General features: G+C 36.7%; 1 protein-coding gene and 1 long non-coding RNA gene across 11 annotated transcripts in view; one reads left to right on the top strand and one right to left on the bottom strand.

Moving 5' to 3' along the window:
* The window catches only part of LOC107209361, a 54818-nt gene that overhangs the window by 16185 nt on the left and 22948 nt on the right, over nt 1-15685 (bottom strand). For 3 of the 5 annotated variants that reach the window (XR_004498859.1, XR_004498858.1, XR_004498860.1), the window contains exons 2-3: nt 15036-15142; nt 13584-14541 (exon numbers count right to left, since the gene is read on the bottom strand). This is a non-coding gene — a long non-coding RNA (uncharacterized LOC107209361). Of the gene's footprint in view, nt 1-12812; nt 14542-15035; nt 15143-15685 lie in introns of those variants that run through there. The other 2 variants (XR_001523564.1, XR_004498857.1) reach the window with 2 other exon arrangements.
* The window catches only part of UNC13C (unc-13 homolog C), a 174421-nt gene that overhangs the window by 151991 nt on the left and 6745 nt on the right, over nt 1-15685 (top strand). For all 6 annotated transcript variants that reach the window (XM_015638962.3, XM_015638961.3, XM_033516898.1 and 3 more), the window contains 5 exons: nt 2011-2160; nt 3425-3548; nt 6021-6077; nt 7105-7185; nt 10747-10894. In XM_015638962.3, coding sequence (XP_015494448.1) covers nt 2011-2160; nt 3425-3548; nt 6021-6077; nt 7105-7185; nt 10747-10894 — 560 coding nt within the window. The remainder of the gene's footprint in view (nt 1-2010; nt 2161-3424; nt 3549-6020; nt 6078-7104; nt 7186-10746; nt 10895-15685) is intronic.

Below are 15685 nucleotides of genomic sequence, written 5' to 3'. Positions count from 1 at the left end.
TGAACATTATCTGTGGACATGAACATGTTACAGAGGTGAGGCTGATGGCTTTTGTTCTGCTTTTTGGAGAGCAAACTCACTGTTTATTTCTTGCCTGATGCTATGTTAAACTTCCCTCTCTGACCATGTTTATGTTACTTCCTGTGACTGACAGCTTTTTCCAAGTGGCCTGCTTCAAGCAGGAATGTCTGCCTGTGTTTAGCCTGCTTCAAGTGGTCATTGTGAATGGCCTTCTTGGGTCATTTGCTTGCCTGTGGCTCTTCAAAAATTGTCTACTGAGCCTTACTCTCAATATCTTTCATTAATCAGAGTGCACACTGCAGTCCTGAATGAGTATGGTGCTGTGCCAGCAGGGCTTGTGGTATAAAAAGTAGCAAGTTACTTTTGCTTCAAATTAGAAAGAAGACTAAGGAAGAGGGATTAGTGCTGTAGTGGTGCTCATTAAGCAAAATCTGTAGTTGCTTATTTAATCCTTCCATGGGCAGTCTGGGTGGACAGTCTGCTTTTTTTCTGAGTGTGCTTAGTTTGCTGTATTGTCTTGCTGTACTTTTGCTCCCAGGCTCTGCTTCTCGGATCATTGACAGTGCATGAATATTATTTCTTTCCAGGGCTTCTTTCTGAATGAGCCAGCTAGGTTTCTGCAAAAGCAAACCCAGAATAGCTCAGTGCAGGATATGCTCCAGATAGCTAGAATATTCCTCGTGGGTCAGTTTACTGCTTGGGTCTGTGAGGTTAACAATGTTGGAAAGATGTCTAACGTCAAGGCAATGCATTATTTTGGCTTTTGTTGGAGGGACCAGTCCCAAGAATTTCCATGAGCAGTTTCACTAGCTGCCTCATGCAGATTTTATCTAGGGCTTTAAAGTGTGTAGGTAAGTGTACTCCGAAGTGCATTTGGAAAAATTTCTGATTTTTCCAGTGATTTCACATGGAGGTTTGCATTCTCTTTTACCAATTAGCCATGCCACTGGAACAACCGATTGTTTCTTTTCTCTTACACTAAATTCTCTTTCACTCTCCTCGAGTTAATCTTTGCCATTTATCTTCTCACCTTAACAGGCCATGTATATTTTTGGCATCTGTTTTGCATTTCTGTTCATAAACTAATCCTAAACCCTTTTGATCCATCACAAATCAACACATAAACCAAATCATTGTGTGTGCAGAGACTTTTCCTGCCTCTGAACAGGTGACTGATTAACTGCTGTTCTGCTTTGTGTCAATATGTTGTCCAAAGATTATCACATCAATAGCACTTTAAGACTGTCAGACACTCAACCAGATCAGTTAGGAAACAGAACAGTTTTCAGAAAAGCAGAGCAGATAAAAACTTGAGGAGGAAGAATGTGTTCACAGTCACCTTGAAGTGAAAAATATTCCTCCCAGGAGGAAGTCTGAGTGCTTCTAAGCAAGGGGTTTTTTTACAAAAGGATATTTTAAACAGTCCAAGTGTTTTAGCTCTGTGTAGTTGCAAAGAAGTAAAAAACCCTTGTGATGGCACTGACTGTATGAAATCTGGAAAAAATCAAATTGAGCCAAACAAGGCAGAATCAGTAGGATTTTTTGATTTTAGCTCAAGAATCAAAGCTTGGTTCCTATTAACCATCAAGAGAAAAACTATTTATCATCACCTGTTTGTATCATCCTTTCACACCAAAAATAAAACCTTGAGAAGTTGTTCGTAGTTAGTAGTCAATCACATCTAACCTATAGGTTTTGATGCATCTGTTGCTTTCAGATAATAAATATTTGGCACATCTACAAGGGTATGAAAATTGTGGTAGAATGGAAGCAAGGCAGGGAAAAGATCAAAACACAGCATGAATTATTATATGAGCTATGATTCTCAGTAGAACTTATTTTCAGACTGTAACACCACAGTATCTTCAATTTTGAACATCACATCATTGCAGAAAATATTTAAGTCTTGTTAAAAACTTGATTCAATATCATCATCGTTGTTTTTTCTCCCAGAATTCTTTCATTCTCTTTATTTTTTTCATCCCATAGTTTCCAATTTGTTGTTGAAGATTGTGTAAGACAAATGAGCAATGAACTGAATCAAATGAGAGGAAATGGGAATGCAGCAGCCAATAAGAACAGTGCAGCCATTGATGCTGAGATTGTGCTTCGGCCTCTCATGGATTCCCTGGACAAAACGTAAGTGTGGCAGACTGGGAACTGGAGTCAGGCACACTTGGTTTTACTCTGAAGCACTGTTGATACCTGGAAGCACTCTATAGCATTTTTAATATTTCTAGCGTTCACTCTGTGCAGAATCCCATGCCTAACCTGTTTACTTACACTGAGCAATTTTTACATAAGCTGCAGGCTTGTCTTTCCATGTCTTGTCATATTTTGAGTCATTGAAAATGAGCCGGTGTGCATGGCCTCTCCTCCACAGGCTGTGTTATGAAGATTGTGCTGAACAAAAGAACAAAAGTAATTCCTATACTGAAGTGTTCTGGAATTTGTTCTGGGCTTCTACCCCATGTCCCACAGCTTATTGATATGCACTTCTGTGTCACCAAAAACCAGATCATCATCTAAACAGCACCTTGATTTTTTGATTTATTTTTTTTTTTCAATTGGTAAAATGCTAAGTTTTGAGAGGCTCCTGCAAACTGATTCTGGCCTCTGTAAGTAAGCCTAACTTATGGTATCATCATTCAGCAGTGACAAGTTCTGAAAGGCCATGTGCAGCACAGGCACATCTGTAAGCACATTGATGTCCTTGGTCATTGGTGCTTGTCAAACCCCAGTGGCCTTTTGGTGGAAGTGATACTAAGCAGCCTGGCACTGATCCTTTACTCAAGGTCTCCACTCCTAAGTTACACATCCCTTTCATTCCTTGTCCAGGTTTTCCCCAGACAGAAATTTTCAAAGTTAAGGTGGAAAAGGTGCTCCAAAAATTTAATTTTACTGTAAGTAATAGATAGCAATATTGCTCAGACATATCAGTATTTAGAAATAAATGCTTCCAAACAGTAGCTGTGAATTTGCATTAGCTATCAGCAACCAGTTCTACATCCCAGTAGAAATACAAAACAAGAGAGACAGTTGCTTTTTATTTTTAAGACACAAACAAATTATATACTAAAACTTAATTTAGGGGCATGGGAATGCTAAATTGTATCATTCATCAAACTTTATAACTCATCGTGATTTTGCATTTTCAATAAATATGCATCAGTGATATACCAAGCATTAAATTAGATAGTGGAGATTTATATGGGTTTGTAGACTGCAAGTCTTTTTACCAAAAATATTTACTGATAATATTGCAAAATAATTTTGCTACTGATAAATTTTTATTAGTAGAGAAAAGATAAACCTTAATGGCTATTAATCTGAGCATGATAAAGCACCTCTGAAGCCTTAATGCTAGTTTTGGTGACTGATTTGTGGTTTTGTTTTATTCCAGTTTAAGTGTCTCTGCAAAAATCTGTGAGAAGACAGTTCTGAAAAGAGTTTTGAAAGAGCTCTGGAAGTTAGTCTTAAACAAAATAGAAAAGCAGATTGTGCTTCCACCACTGACAGATCAAACTGTAAGTGTTCCAGAGTACTTCTCAGCTGCTACAAAGGACTGTAATGATGTGCCTGACCCTGTTCTGTACCTTGACCACAAGGAGTAACAGCTGGACTGCAGGCAGTGTGTTGCTCTTGGGTGTCTCAGAGTTGTGCAGCAGCTTGCTCTTAGCTGGTGAGGAAGACTTCATTCCTTCATTTACTGCCTGCCCCAGCTCAGAGCAGTTTTTATGAATGTAGTCATGGAGAGAATGCAGTCATGTGCTCTCATACAGGGGTTTTAAATCCAATTTCTTTCTCTGCTTCACTGTGCCCAGTACAATGAAGAGTGTTCCTAGTCATATGAGAAACTCAATCACTTTCATTTTTGCAGCTTTGAGAAAGCCAAGGGTGCCCCATCCCATCCTCCAGCCCTGCCTGCTGCGCCCTTCCTCATCTTGAGGCAGCACTTAATTAACATCAGGAAGCTTAAACCAAATATAGTGCTAAGGATTTGGGGTATTTTACTAGCAGACTGGACAGGAGGTGTTCTTTGTGCAGAGCTGCATTTCCAGCCTGCTGAGGGCAGGGAGCTATACTCCCAGAAAGTGGCTGCACAGGACTTGTGGGGCATGGCCTGATGTGAACTCTGGTGGCTGAGCTGAGGGCAACAGTGAAATCTGATCCTGTCAAAGGATCAACAAGAGTGCTTGGCTTGGAGGCCTTTTCATAATTACATGGAGTTTTTTGGGGTTTTGTTGGGGGGTTTTTTTGGGAGGGTGTTGTTTTGGAGGTTTTTTTGAGATATTTGGATAACATAACTTAATTCATTTTGTTTTCAATCTTGTTTAAAATAAATTTGCCATCTTAGGACAAGCTAATCATGATGTTGCCACAGTGTAGCTTTGGCAACTTCACTGTTACACATCCGAAAGTACCACTTCAGCTGCTAAAAAGCTGCTGGTCAGGGTCCATAGGTTAAAGACATATCATTAAATTATAATAGATTGAAGGTGTGTGAAAATATATTGCTGGATGGGCAGGAAAAACTCCAATAGAAAATATATCAATGGTGCAGAGATAGTAATGAAATTACCTGAACTACTAAAAATTCTCAAGTAGAGCTCACCATGGCCAGGACTCCAGTCATTGAATTTGTTCATATTTACTGTCATGATCCTGTTAACTATGCATAATTAGAAACAACCTCTATTTCAATAAGTTTCATATTTACTTTTCTGAGATCATTGATTTGTTTTCAAGCTTTTTTGGTGCAAATTTTATCTGCCAATACATAGGTCGCATTTCAATTGGGTAACTGCATTTTCCATCATGTGTTAGGAGCATTTATTAGCTTTATGCAGGATCAATTATTCATTGGACAATCTGTTTATTGTCCACAATTCTTTAGTGGTAGCCTCTACATAGAGTGTTTCTGGTAGGCATTGTGAACTATTTCTGTTTATTTTGATTCTTCTATTAACTACTGAACACATAATTAAAGAAAATCACTGAAAAGTAGGATAACTGTGAGAGATTTTCTAGCCCTGAATATTTCTTTATGTTTGAGGGTGAGAGGCACAGACATTCAGAAATGGGGTTTATTGTTTCACATATATATACACTTATTTATCTTACCATTCTCGCTACTAAAAAATAATGAAGATTTAACCTGTTGTTCTATAACACATTTTCTTCAATTGAAGCTTTTAGGAAGCAAAATTATTTCTGGAAAATGAAACTCTTTGGAACAGAAAGTCTAATGAATGATTAGACCAGTGTAAGTTGGGTGAACCTTTTTTCTGAAATACACATAATCAGAACTGTCTTGTTGAACTGCCATGTAACTGCACTGGCAATTATATTGTTTGGAGTAATTGTGGTAAAAGATGTGAGCATGGAATTACTGTAGGGTTCTGTTTGTCTGAGACAAATGTGTAGGCATTGGCCTTTGGTGTCATGCCAGGATTTGGCTATTGTAAAGCACTGCTTTAACTTCATAACACTTCAGTATCTTTTCTTTAGAGAAAGGCTCTGGCTCACAGTACACTGTTGGGCTGTGTTTTACTCAGCTGAGGTTTCCCTCTATGCAGGCTTTTGCAGGTTCCTCAGGGCTGTTCACTTCCCAGTATGATTGTTCATTTTAGCACAGCACCTGAGAGCTGCAGTTATGGACAAACATCTCACTGACACACACTGAGAACAATCACAGCCTCAGCTTTCAGTATTAAACACAAAATGAGATAGCAGAAAGGAGAACACAAAACCACTCTCAGCAGAAAGTGCAATATTTGTATCAGCCATAGGGTACTGGAGGGAATCTTGCTGCAGGCATTCAACCACTTGGCCTTATAAACTGAATGAAAATGTGTCTCCTGTGCAACTGAAACTTTTATTTAGCTTTGCAGAACGGTGACATTGGCCAATGTCCTAGCAGAAAATAAGATTGTGTTGACATAAAAAGCAAATATGCTGTCATGAGTCTGTTTCCTTAATTTTCAATGTGATTACAGGGGCCCCAGATGATATTCAGTGCAGCCAAAGATCTTGGACAACTGTCAAAACTCAAGGTAATGGAGCCAGATGAAGCTGTGAATGGCTTGTGCTAACGAAAAAAAGGGAGGAAATATTAGTGACTGTGAGGCCAAACCTCATGCCTTGTTCTTATATAGTATCATAAGATTGAATATGGCAGTAACTACTCAGAGGTGAATAATTATTGTATATTTTCACTAAAACCAAGTTATGAATAAAAGACTCCATGCTAATATGGTAAGTGATCACTACGTGGGCCGAGAAGCCATCGTTTCCGTATTGCGCAACGAGGCCTTACGGGCATTAAACATCACCAAAAAATATCTTTGCTTCTGTAACCAGTCCTGAAAAAGCCCTTAAGTTGCGTAATTTTCTTTCTGTGGACTATTTGTGTGCATTGAAACATAGTATGTACCTCTGCAGTAAAATCTTCAGCACTTCACTGCTGGACTCCACTTGATGGACAGCAGAGATGTTTGATACTGATGTCAGTTGTTTGTCAGTCAATTCTGCCATCAGGATTTCAGATTCGTACAGAAATGTGGCATCTGGGGCCTCTATGAATGCTTGTTCAGTTTGCTAGAGGAGTTAAAATATTACTTCTTTCACTGACTGCTTATTTAGACAAAGATTTAACAGGAGGGTAGTCACACTGTCTAACATGTTCTAATAGGAACCCCCCTGTGTTTTTTAAACATAGCACATTAACAAACATCTGTTAAACTGTCAGGTTTGTTAATAGAATTAATTACTTCTATATCATCTAATATAATTATTTTAAGTTAAATTTTAACCTTTCCCCCATCCCCCAAAACAAGAAATAATGCATCCTAGGAAAAGAGGTGCTCCGTATTAAACAGTGGATCTGGTTCTCTACAGTCTATGTTTTCAAGAAACAACACAATTGCTCTAGGTTATAACTCATTGTGAAAGGATTCTGAATTAATCCCCGTTAATCATAGTCCTCGGGGGGCATTTGGTGCATGTTTGTTTGTTTTGCAGAGAACAGATATTCACAATATTGTCTCTCAAAACCAACTGCAGTCTTCTCTTGCTTTGCAGGACCACGTGATCCGAGAGGAAGCCAAAAGCCTGACCCTGAGGCAGTGTGCAATAATGGACGTGGCACTAGTGACTATAAAGGTACAGCTTTGTGTGTTCTTCTGCTCTGTGCTGGAATGCCCAAGAGTGACTGATTGGTTTTTAGATAAAAGACCAGAGACTTTTATACGGGCTTCATGGATTTGCTTTCTGAAGTCAAAAAAAGTCATTAGGAATATTTAATATATAATTTAATTTGCTTATCAGTCTTTTTCACATTGGCCTGGATCATTACTTGGTGTAAATAACTTAAAAGCAATCAGTTTCTAGAATAACAGCATTATTTTCCTGTCTGCTGAGAAGAGACAGCACATCAGGAAGGTAAGGAGGCAGCTATTGACGTATAAAATTGAAGATATAAGTAAGAGGAAATACTTATGATCAAGTGTTTTGCAATAGAACAGTCTCCAATGCAAGCAAAAAGTAACAGAGAAGGCTCCCTTTTTGCCATTTTTTGTATTTGTATTTGTAGTGGAATCGGCGTTTCTCTCAGAAATAAAAATAATTGGGAATTAGTAATGTTGAGGAAAGAATTTGAACAAATTGAAAAATGGAACAAATTGAAGTATGGTCCCAAAGTAAGCTGTGTGAAGTATGTGAATCCAATAATTTTCCTTTCAAACTATTTGTTCTAAACACATAAAAGCTGGGAAAAATGTAAACTCTAATTCCAGTGCTTAAACTCTTACAGATGGATAGATAGGTATTGACCATTTTACTAAAAATTCCTAGATTTGAAGGAAAAAGATTAAATAGGAAAAATCCCTTTGTTAATTCAGCATCCTTATATCTGTGTGCTAAATTGTAATAGTTAATTCATAACAGTCGTTAACTGAGCTAAAGAATGGCTCCTGAGAAACTTCTTTTCAAATTGTAAGGCAATGACTATGTGCATTACAACTGCCTGCTGTACTTGCAAGCTGATATGGCAAAATCATTTCCAAAATACTTAACAAATAACCTTGATCATGCAGAAATTTGGCTGACACTGGCAGAAAGTGAAAAAAGGCAAGCCCTATGAGTTATCTCAAGGAAAAAAAGACTACTATGTTGATTTAGTAATGTAGTTCATATGCTTAATGATCAAAATATAGAATTTTTTTGGCAATGCTTAGTAAAAATACAGATTGTTTAAAAGCAAAAATCATGGCTGCCCAGATAAGAATAGGAGAATGATAAAAATAGCTATGTGATGTGTGTTCAGAAAATTGGGTAGCTGATTATGGTAAGGAAGGGTTCTGCAGGGACAAGTATCTCTACTTACAGTCTTTTATGTTTTTACTTTCATTTAATTCACTGAGAAACAATTACAATTTAATGGTGGATGGTGTTATTAAAGAAATATTTTTTAACTTTATATATATATGTATAGCATATCATCAGTCTTTGTATTATGTAAAAAAAAACATAGCAATTTATATAATTATTTAATATTTTTCAGCTTAATTTTCAATTTACAGTTAGAAGAAGTGGCTTTCTGGGCTCAGTTATCTCAGACTAAGTTCCCTGCTACCTCCTTGTGTCAGCCCAGAGTTCCAGCTCCCACTGTACACAGAGAGAAACTGCAGAGAGAAAACCAGCACCCAAAGGGGCTTGAGTGGCTTTGGGCAGGTTTGGGCTGAGAGTGCAGTGCCTCCAGCACTGATTCCCATACACTTGGCACCTGCCCCTTTCTTTTGTCAGGGTGACTTTGAAACCTCTTGTGTCACCAGCAAACCTAGAAACCGCTCAGACAGGAGCAAGAGTAGCAGGGGAAATATTTTAAGGTTTCCATCTCTAAGGAACAGGGTAATAACTGATCCAGCTGAACCTGTAAAACCTTGTTTACTCCTTTTTCTATATTCAGCTCCATACAGTAATGAATGATAGGATCACATTGCTGGTTTTGCTTGCAAAATTTACCATTTATGGGAAAAACAAAAAAATAGTTTAAAACTCAGGAAAATAAGGGTCAAGTGTCTCTGTTGCTTTCTCTGGCTATTAGCTTTCATGGAGCTCTCAGCCATGTGCAGCTGCTGTGGCAGATAACATTTTACTGGGAGACACAACTTCAAAAAAATCACAGTAATTGTCACAACAGCAAGAAATATTAGCAGATTTTTAACACTTGCTTATAAATTGATTATGATTCTTAGTGAAATCATGACTAAACCCTTGAGCAATTAAGATGAGAGATTTGTTTGGAACATATTGTATGAAATAATTTGCTTGGAAAGATACACATTTTACATAATTATGTAATAATGAGGAGATAGATTTATTCAGAACCTTTGAAACTAACTGTCCCAATAGTATTAAAACATATATGTATAATATTTAATATATATAACATATATAATATAATATAAAATGGTGCAGCCTGATAAATTTCAATCCCCTGTTTTTTCTCCTAAAGATACTTTTTCTCTTTAACAGTCAGTAGACAGCAGCAATACAGAAATGTAAATAATAACTGCCTTGAAATATTTATGTTTCATCTCCTGCAGAATCTTGAGAACTGGAAGGTGAAATATGTGCACTAAATGCAAAGGGCAGATGTGGACTGTAGGTCTGAGCTGTCCAGATAAGGCTGGGATACAGCATTCAGTGGAGATGTGTGTATGTGAACTGGAATGTATACATTGCATCTGCTCCTTTGGCAACACTGCAAAAAGACAGGGAGGGGAAATTCTGCTTACAGCCCCCAGCACTCCCTGTACAGAGTGGACCAATTATTGCATCTCATCAAGTAGTCATTGTGTTCCTGAAAAGTATTGTTTGCTTTTATTAATCAGCCATTAATGGGAGCTTTATTGATCTTGAGACCTAGAACTGTAGTGGAGGTTGCATAATGCTTTGCGAGGTGTTTGAACAAAATGAAGGGATGTAGCATAATTCTTTTCATTGTAGCAAACATGTATTGATTCATCAAAGACTGTCCTGTAAAAACTTCAGGAAAAATTCTTCATTATGGCAGGAAAAAGGGAAGAATCTGTCCCCTAATTTTTCTAAACTCAGCTTTGGGATTGAAAACATAATATATTTATATATACTTTATATATATTTTATATATATATATATTTTACATAGTCAGCATGGCATCAATGTCATAAGCATATTTTTCCAAATCTAGCTGTGCCAGTAGAATAGTGGTCCTCTTCTCACACTGCTACTCATGCATCTCACAGTCTAGAGTAGTCTCTGAAGATTTTTACAAAATTCCCTTTTCTCTGAAAAGGATTATATTCTTTATCTGTGCTTGTAAACCATGCCTTCGTTTGAGAGGGGTTTGTGATGTTTTGGGGCTTTTAGATAAAGAATTAAAACTGATTCCAGTCTCTAAAACTAAAATAATGCTTCAAATATTTGTTCCCTTTTGGCAAATGAATACTTCAGATCATGAAAACCAAAATCAAAATTTTGTATATTGTTTTCTTCCCCTTATGCTTAACTTTTTTACTTTTGGAAAGAAACTTTGTAATAGAGATTATGACAGTTATCTCAAATTCTATAATAAATCTACACTTGCCTGTTGCTACTTCAAAACATTCATTTAAGAATTAAGAATCTGTAAGTGAGGCTTTTTTTTTCCTGTGATCTACCATATTTGTTATTCAATTTTAGCAATATTTCCATGCTGGAGGAAGTGGGCTGAAAAAGAATTTCCTGGAAAAGAGCCCAGACCTACAGTCCCTCAAATATGCTCTCAGCCTTTACACACAAACTACTGACGCCTTGATAAAGAAGTTTATAGCCACACAAACTTCTCAGAGTAAGTGATCTGTAAGGGACATAGAAATACATCCTATCATATTTTAAATGTTCTAAGTTGTTGATTGCAGATTGCTTTCTCCACTCCCTGCGGTATTTTAGAGTTCATTGGCAGTAGTTTGCCCAGGTGATGTATTTGATGTTATCCCTTCTCCCAACGCTGCTGCTGGAGCTCACCTGAGGGCAGTTCCTTTAGGGGCACAGGAGGAGCGGTCCCCAAGCTCTGGCTGCACACTGAGCACACCAGGGTTATTTGTAGGAGTACTGCACATGTTTATATTCCAAGCTGAATGTTTCCTTCATTCTAGAAACTGCAAATTTTTGCATAATAGTAATCTTTGCTAGATTTCTTTTGAATGAGCATTTTTAAAAATGACCTGCCTGCCACTTCATGTCTTTGGGAAATATAATTTGCTGATATAATGAATTATCCTGCTCCAGCTCATAGGAATCAGAAAGTTTTAATTGAAGAGTAAAGCTGGAAATCAATTGCTTTTACTTCTGAAGTAAAATATGTTACTCACAATATAAAAAGCATGAAACGTGAGTTTTGCAGTTTGCCCTAAGAGGTTTTCAAAGGAATGATTTCCTAAGCTGTTTCCATATTAAAACTGAGACCTCTGTTAATAACTCGTATATTACAAATGAGAAAATAGCTATAGAACTCTAATATGTAGGGAGTAGAGTCTTTTCTCCCTCTCAGACACAAAAATTAACAATATGGATTCAGGCATAAAACTGTGACTTTTATGTGTATTTTGCTTTTCTTTAACACAGACCATTGTAGCTTCAAGAGAAAAAAATAGTTAAGTTGTAGCCGTAAGTAATGATCTTTTATAAATCCTGAAGCACAAAATTGAATATTCTGATTTTCATCAGGATTTTAGCCTGAGGTCTGTGTTCATTTCTATGCACACATTACCATGCCTATATTTGCACACCAGTATTGTTAGAAATGTAGCCACTGGGAATGAAACTTAAGTAAAAGTGACCCATAACTTTTCATTATCTTTTAATGCCTCATTTAAAAGAATTAAATCCTCATCTATTATGAGCTCCAGCCCCACAGCTGTAACTGTACCATTAGCTTTTAGTTAAAATGAGCTTGCTTGCAAATCAGAAGATTTCTCTGGAATAGAGTTAGATTGATATTCAGCCTATTTTTTTCATATTGCCAATCCATAATCAATAGACAGTTGGATATAATTAAGGTCAAAACAATGGAAAACAAATATTGTAAATGTAAAGAAGGCATATATTGTACAATAACTGACTGTAGATAGAACTGGATGCTCATTTTTCCTGTAATGACTGTAATCAGACAACAATCAGCCTTACTTTTACCCACAGGTTAAAATAATTTCTCACTCACCAAGAAAAAGCTGCAGTTTTTCTAAGAAACTGAAGAGCAAAAAATTGTCTGATTAGTGTGAAAAGGAGAGTTAATTTACACATAAATAGCCTAAGGTTGGACTTCATGATCTTGGAGATCTCTTCCAACTTTAATGATTCTCTGATTCTGTGATAATGGCTCTGTAAAAGTGTGTTATGGTCCTTGATACTTCCTGTATTCCTGTTCATGCAGGACAATGTTCAGCAGGAATAACCAAATTATCCAACACCACGATCTGCACTATTTCTAAAGGAGAATGATTGCTTGAACCAGAGTTTTGTTTCCCAGCCTTTGTGCCCACACATTCCTAAAGATCTTGGCAACAGAGAAATTTACATGAGATAATAATAATAAAACCATTCCAAACTTTTAAAATGGTGGCTCAGGGAGTCATAGTTTTTCCTGTGGTGGTTTCACCACACTAAATAGTTGAAAGCATAATTCCTACTGCCTCTTTCAAATGCATCATGAGACTACATTGTTACAGACATATGCTTTAAAAGCAAAGTATCTCACAGCAGGAATAATGAAATTGACTGCTGTATTCTTACTCTGATGATTATTCTTTTCAAAGCAACACTACAGACTCACAAGACTTTTCAAAACAGACAAATGCTGCAAGAGGTAAATGACAATGAGGAGCATAATCTGGCACTAACTTTTTCAGTAACTGCCTTTTTTTATTTTTCTCCATATAATGATTTGTCATCACTGGAGGTCTGTTCCAGCTGTAATTATTCTATGCTGATGAAAATTGTAAATTTAATGCTTACTCAGTGTTATGAACACAAATCTGTAACCACACTATGAAAATTAAGGACTAAAGAAAAATGTTGTCTAACAAATAAAGATACAGACAGTACAGGTACCAGATTAGCTTTTTCAGAGACATAGCTTATTAAATGCCTTTCTGCCTGGCAGAGGATACAGGAGAGGTTTCTCTTCAACTGTTATCCCAGATCTGCCATACACTTTCAATGTGTTTGTTTGGAGATTAAATCCTGTGGAAAGTCTGATCATTATAGATTTTAACATTGGTCTCAATAGGATAGTAAGGGGGATATAATATATGACTGTCCCTCTGTGTAAACATTTCCAGAAAACAAGCCAAGCCTGCTAAGCACTTGTCCTGTTTTAATCCCAAACCATAAATGTAAAACATGCAGAGCAGCATTTTCTTTTGCAAATAAATATATATAACTATATATATATATAACAGTATAACAATACATAGAATGATTTATAAACTAGTGACAAAATTTTGTTCCACCTATCTGAACTTGACATTTGGTATTACCTAGAAAGGATTCAGCTGATTCTGCAGTGCATGTTGTAAGTGCATTCATCTGGATCAGTTTTCTTATTCAGTCATACACAAGTGTTGTCACTGCCAAGAACCATTCCAAGGAGCAGGTCACTTCTGGGGTCTCTTCAATGGACCTCGATACAGACCTAAAGATTTTTCAAAACCTGAAGGCAGTTTAGTGAGAAGAACTGAATTCCAAAGCCTGAGTGACCAGTATTTAGCACACTAGGTGGTCACTGATACCTTTGTAAAGAGCACATAAAACACAGCCAGATGAGAATCGTGTACCATCAGTGCACCATTGCCAAGCAGATCACTTGAGGTTCAGATCTCAGACTGATTTTATTTATTCTGAACTTCTGTCAGCTGCAAATGGTCACTTTATTTGTCCACTAATAATAATCATAGTAAACATTAGCTCATGCTGTAAAAGTGGATGGGCTTTTTCCTCTAAATTCAGCTACAGGATAACATTCTTGCATGCATTCAGATTATTGTATGGATTGCTCTCAAAATCTTTTGTAACCAAACCACTCTTTGTGTACAGTCTATTTGAGACAAGCATGGATCACTTGGAAAATAAACTTGGAGGAGTTAGCACTGTAGGGCTGGAACCCCACAGCTGGTTCACAGCTGGAAGGCAGCCAGCCCAGAATTTCAGGGAAATTTCCAAGGCTTCTGCAAAAGACAATGTATTTTGTAATTTTGTATTTTGTAGTTGGCAAGAATTTTCAGGTCAGGCAGGGCAAGATAATTTTAACCAAACTTGAGCTAAATTCAACTTTCAACCACATTTTCACAATCAAGACAGAACTCTAAAAGCCAAAGGACAAACCCTCACTAATACTTCTGTTGGTCTAGTGCATGAACCTTCCTTATCCATGGTACGCTTGGCTTACCCTTACTCTGTGCTGAGACCTGTACTGGTGGGGCTTCTCTTAAGTCATTCCTGAAAAAAGGAGAGAGAAGCAGTCACCTTTTTAAGTTGTACCTTCACCTTTTAAACTGCTTAAAGTGTATCAAAACTAAATGGCTATTGTTTAGTTTTGCAAATGCCTTGAATCTTCAGTAATTTCAAACTATAGCCAGTCCTGTCAATCTTTACATTTGTTTAGCATCAACACTAATAACATTTAAACAAATATTATTTTAATTTTACCAAGCTACATAAAAAGACAGAGACTCAAACAGAGTTTTCTGAATTAGCTCTCAATTATTACCTCTAATTTCTCCAAAGTAAACACCACTCTTGCATCTAAAACAGTTATTTATTGGACAGAGAAATATTTTTTCTTACAAATTTACAGCAGCTCCAGTTCACAAATGTTGTTAGAGAATAATACATAATGGCAGGATTTTTTTAGCTTGACTTACACAATAGTTTGTATCAGTTAAGCAGAAAAATCAATACTCATAACACAAAGCTCATACTGCAAACCCTACCTGGGTGTTTAGCAGGCTGCAGAAAAGGCTTTCCTTCAGCTGGTCTGATTCCAATTTCTTCATTCTAATGCCAGAAGACAATTGAAAGCTAAAAAGGGAAGATATATCTGAAAACAAGAAAATATAATACTCATTAGGTAAAATATGCTTATCTCTAACAGTAATTTCATCCTTGTCTTGTGAAGTCACCAACACAGGGAAGAAAGTTACACAATCAGAAATGAAGACAAATTCTTTTCAACTGTACAGCCAAAATTCAGTTATGTGTTCCTTTGCAACCTGGAATTACACAAAGCAAAGAAGAACCTCAATATTTCATAAATATACAGAATGACACTAAAAAATAATCTGATATTAACTATAGTTTAAGCAAGCAGATAGATGACATACTTCAGAAAATAAAAATTGCTTAAATTGTTTAGCAGTTCTTATAGTTGAAAAAGAAAGACCTTTTCTTCTTTTGCTTGTCAAAACCATTGTATTATTAACTGTCATGTTTTGAAAGCTACACCTGTATTCTATCAGGAAATTTAAGTCCTACAGAGCATTTCCAGCTCTCTCATAACCCCTATTTCAGACAGAATTTAACTCAAGAAATAATCCCTGCTTCATCCACTGTAGTTTCAAATTGAGGTCAGAACTGAGTGTTA

Source organism: Parus major, chromosome 10 (genome assembly GCF_001522545.3).
Source record: "Parus major isolate Abel chromosome 10, Parus_major1.1, whole genome shotgun sequence".
Taxonomy (NCBI): domain Eukaryota; kingdom Metazoa; phylum Chordata; class Aves; order Passeriformes; family Paridae; genus Parus; species Parus major.
The sequence above is the reverse complement of the archived record's forward strand: the minus strand, read 5'-3'. Positions and strand labels throughout refer to the sequence as shown.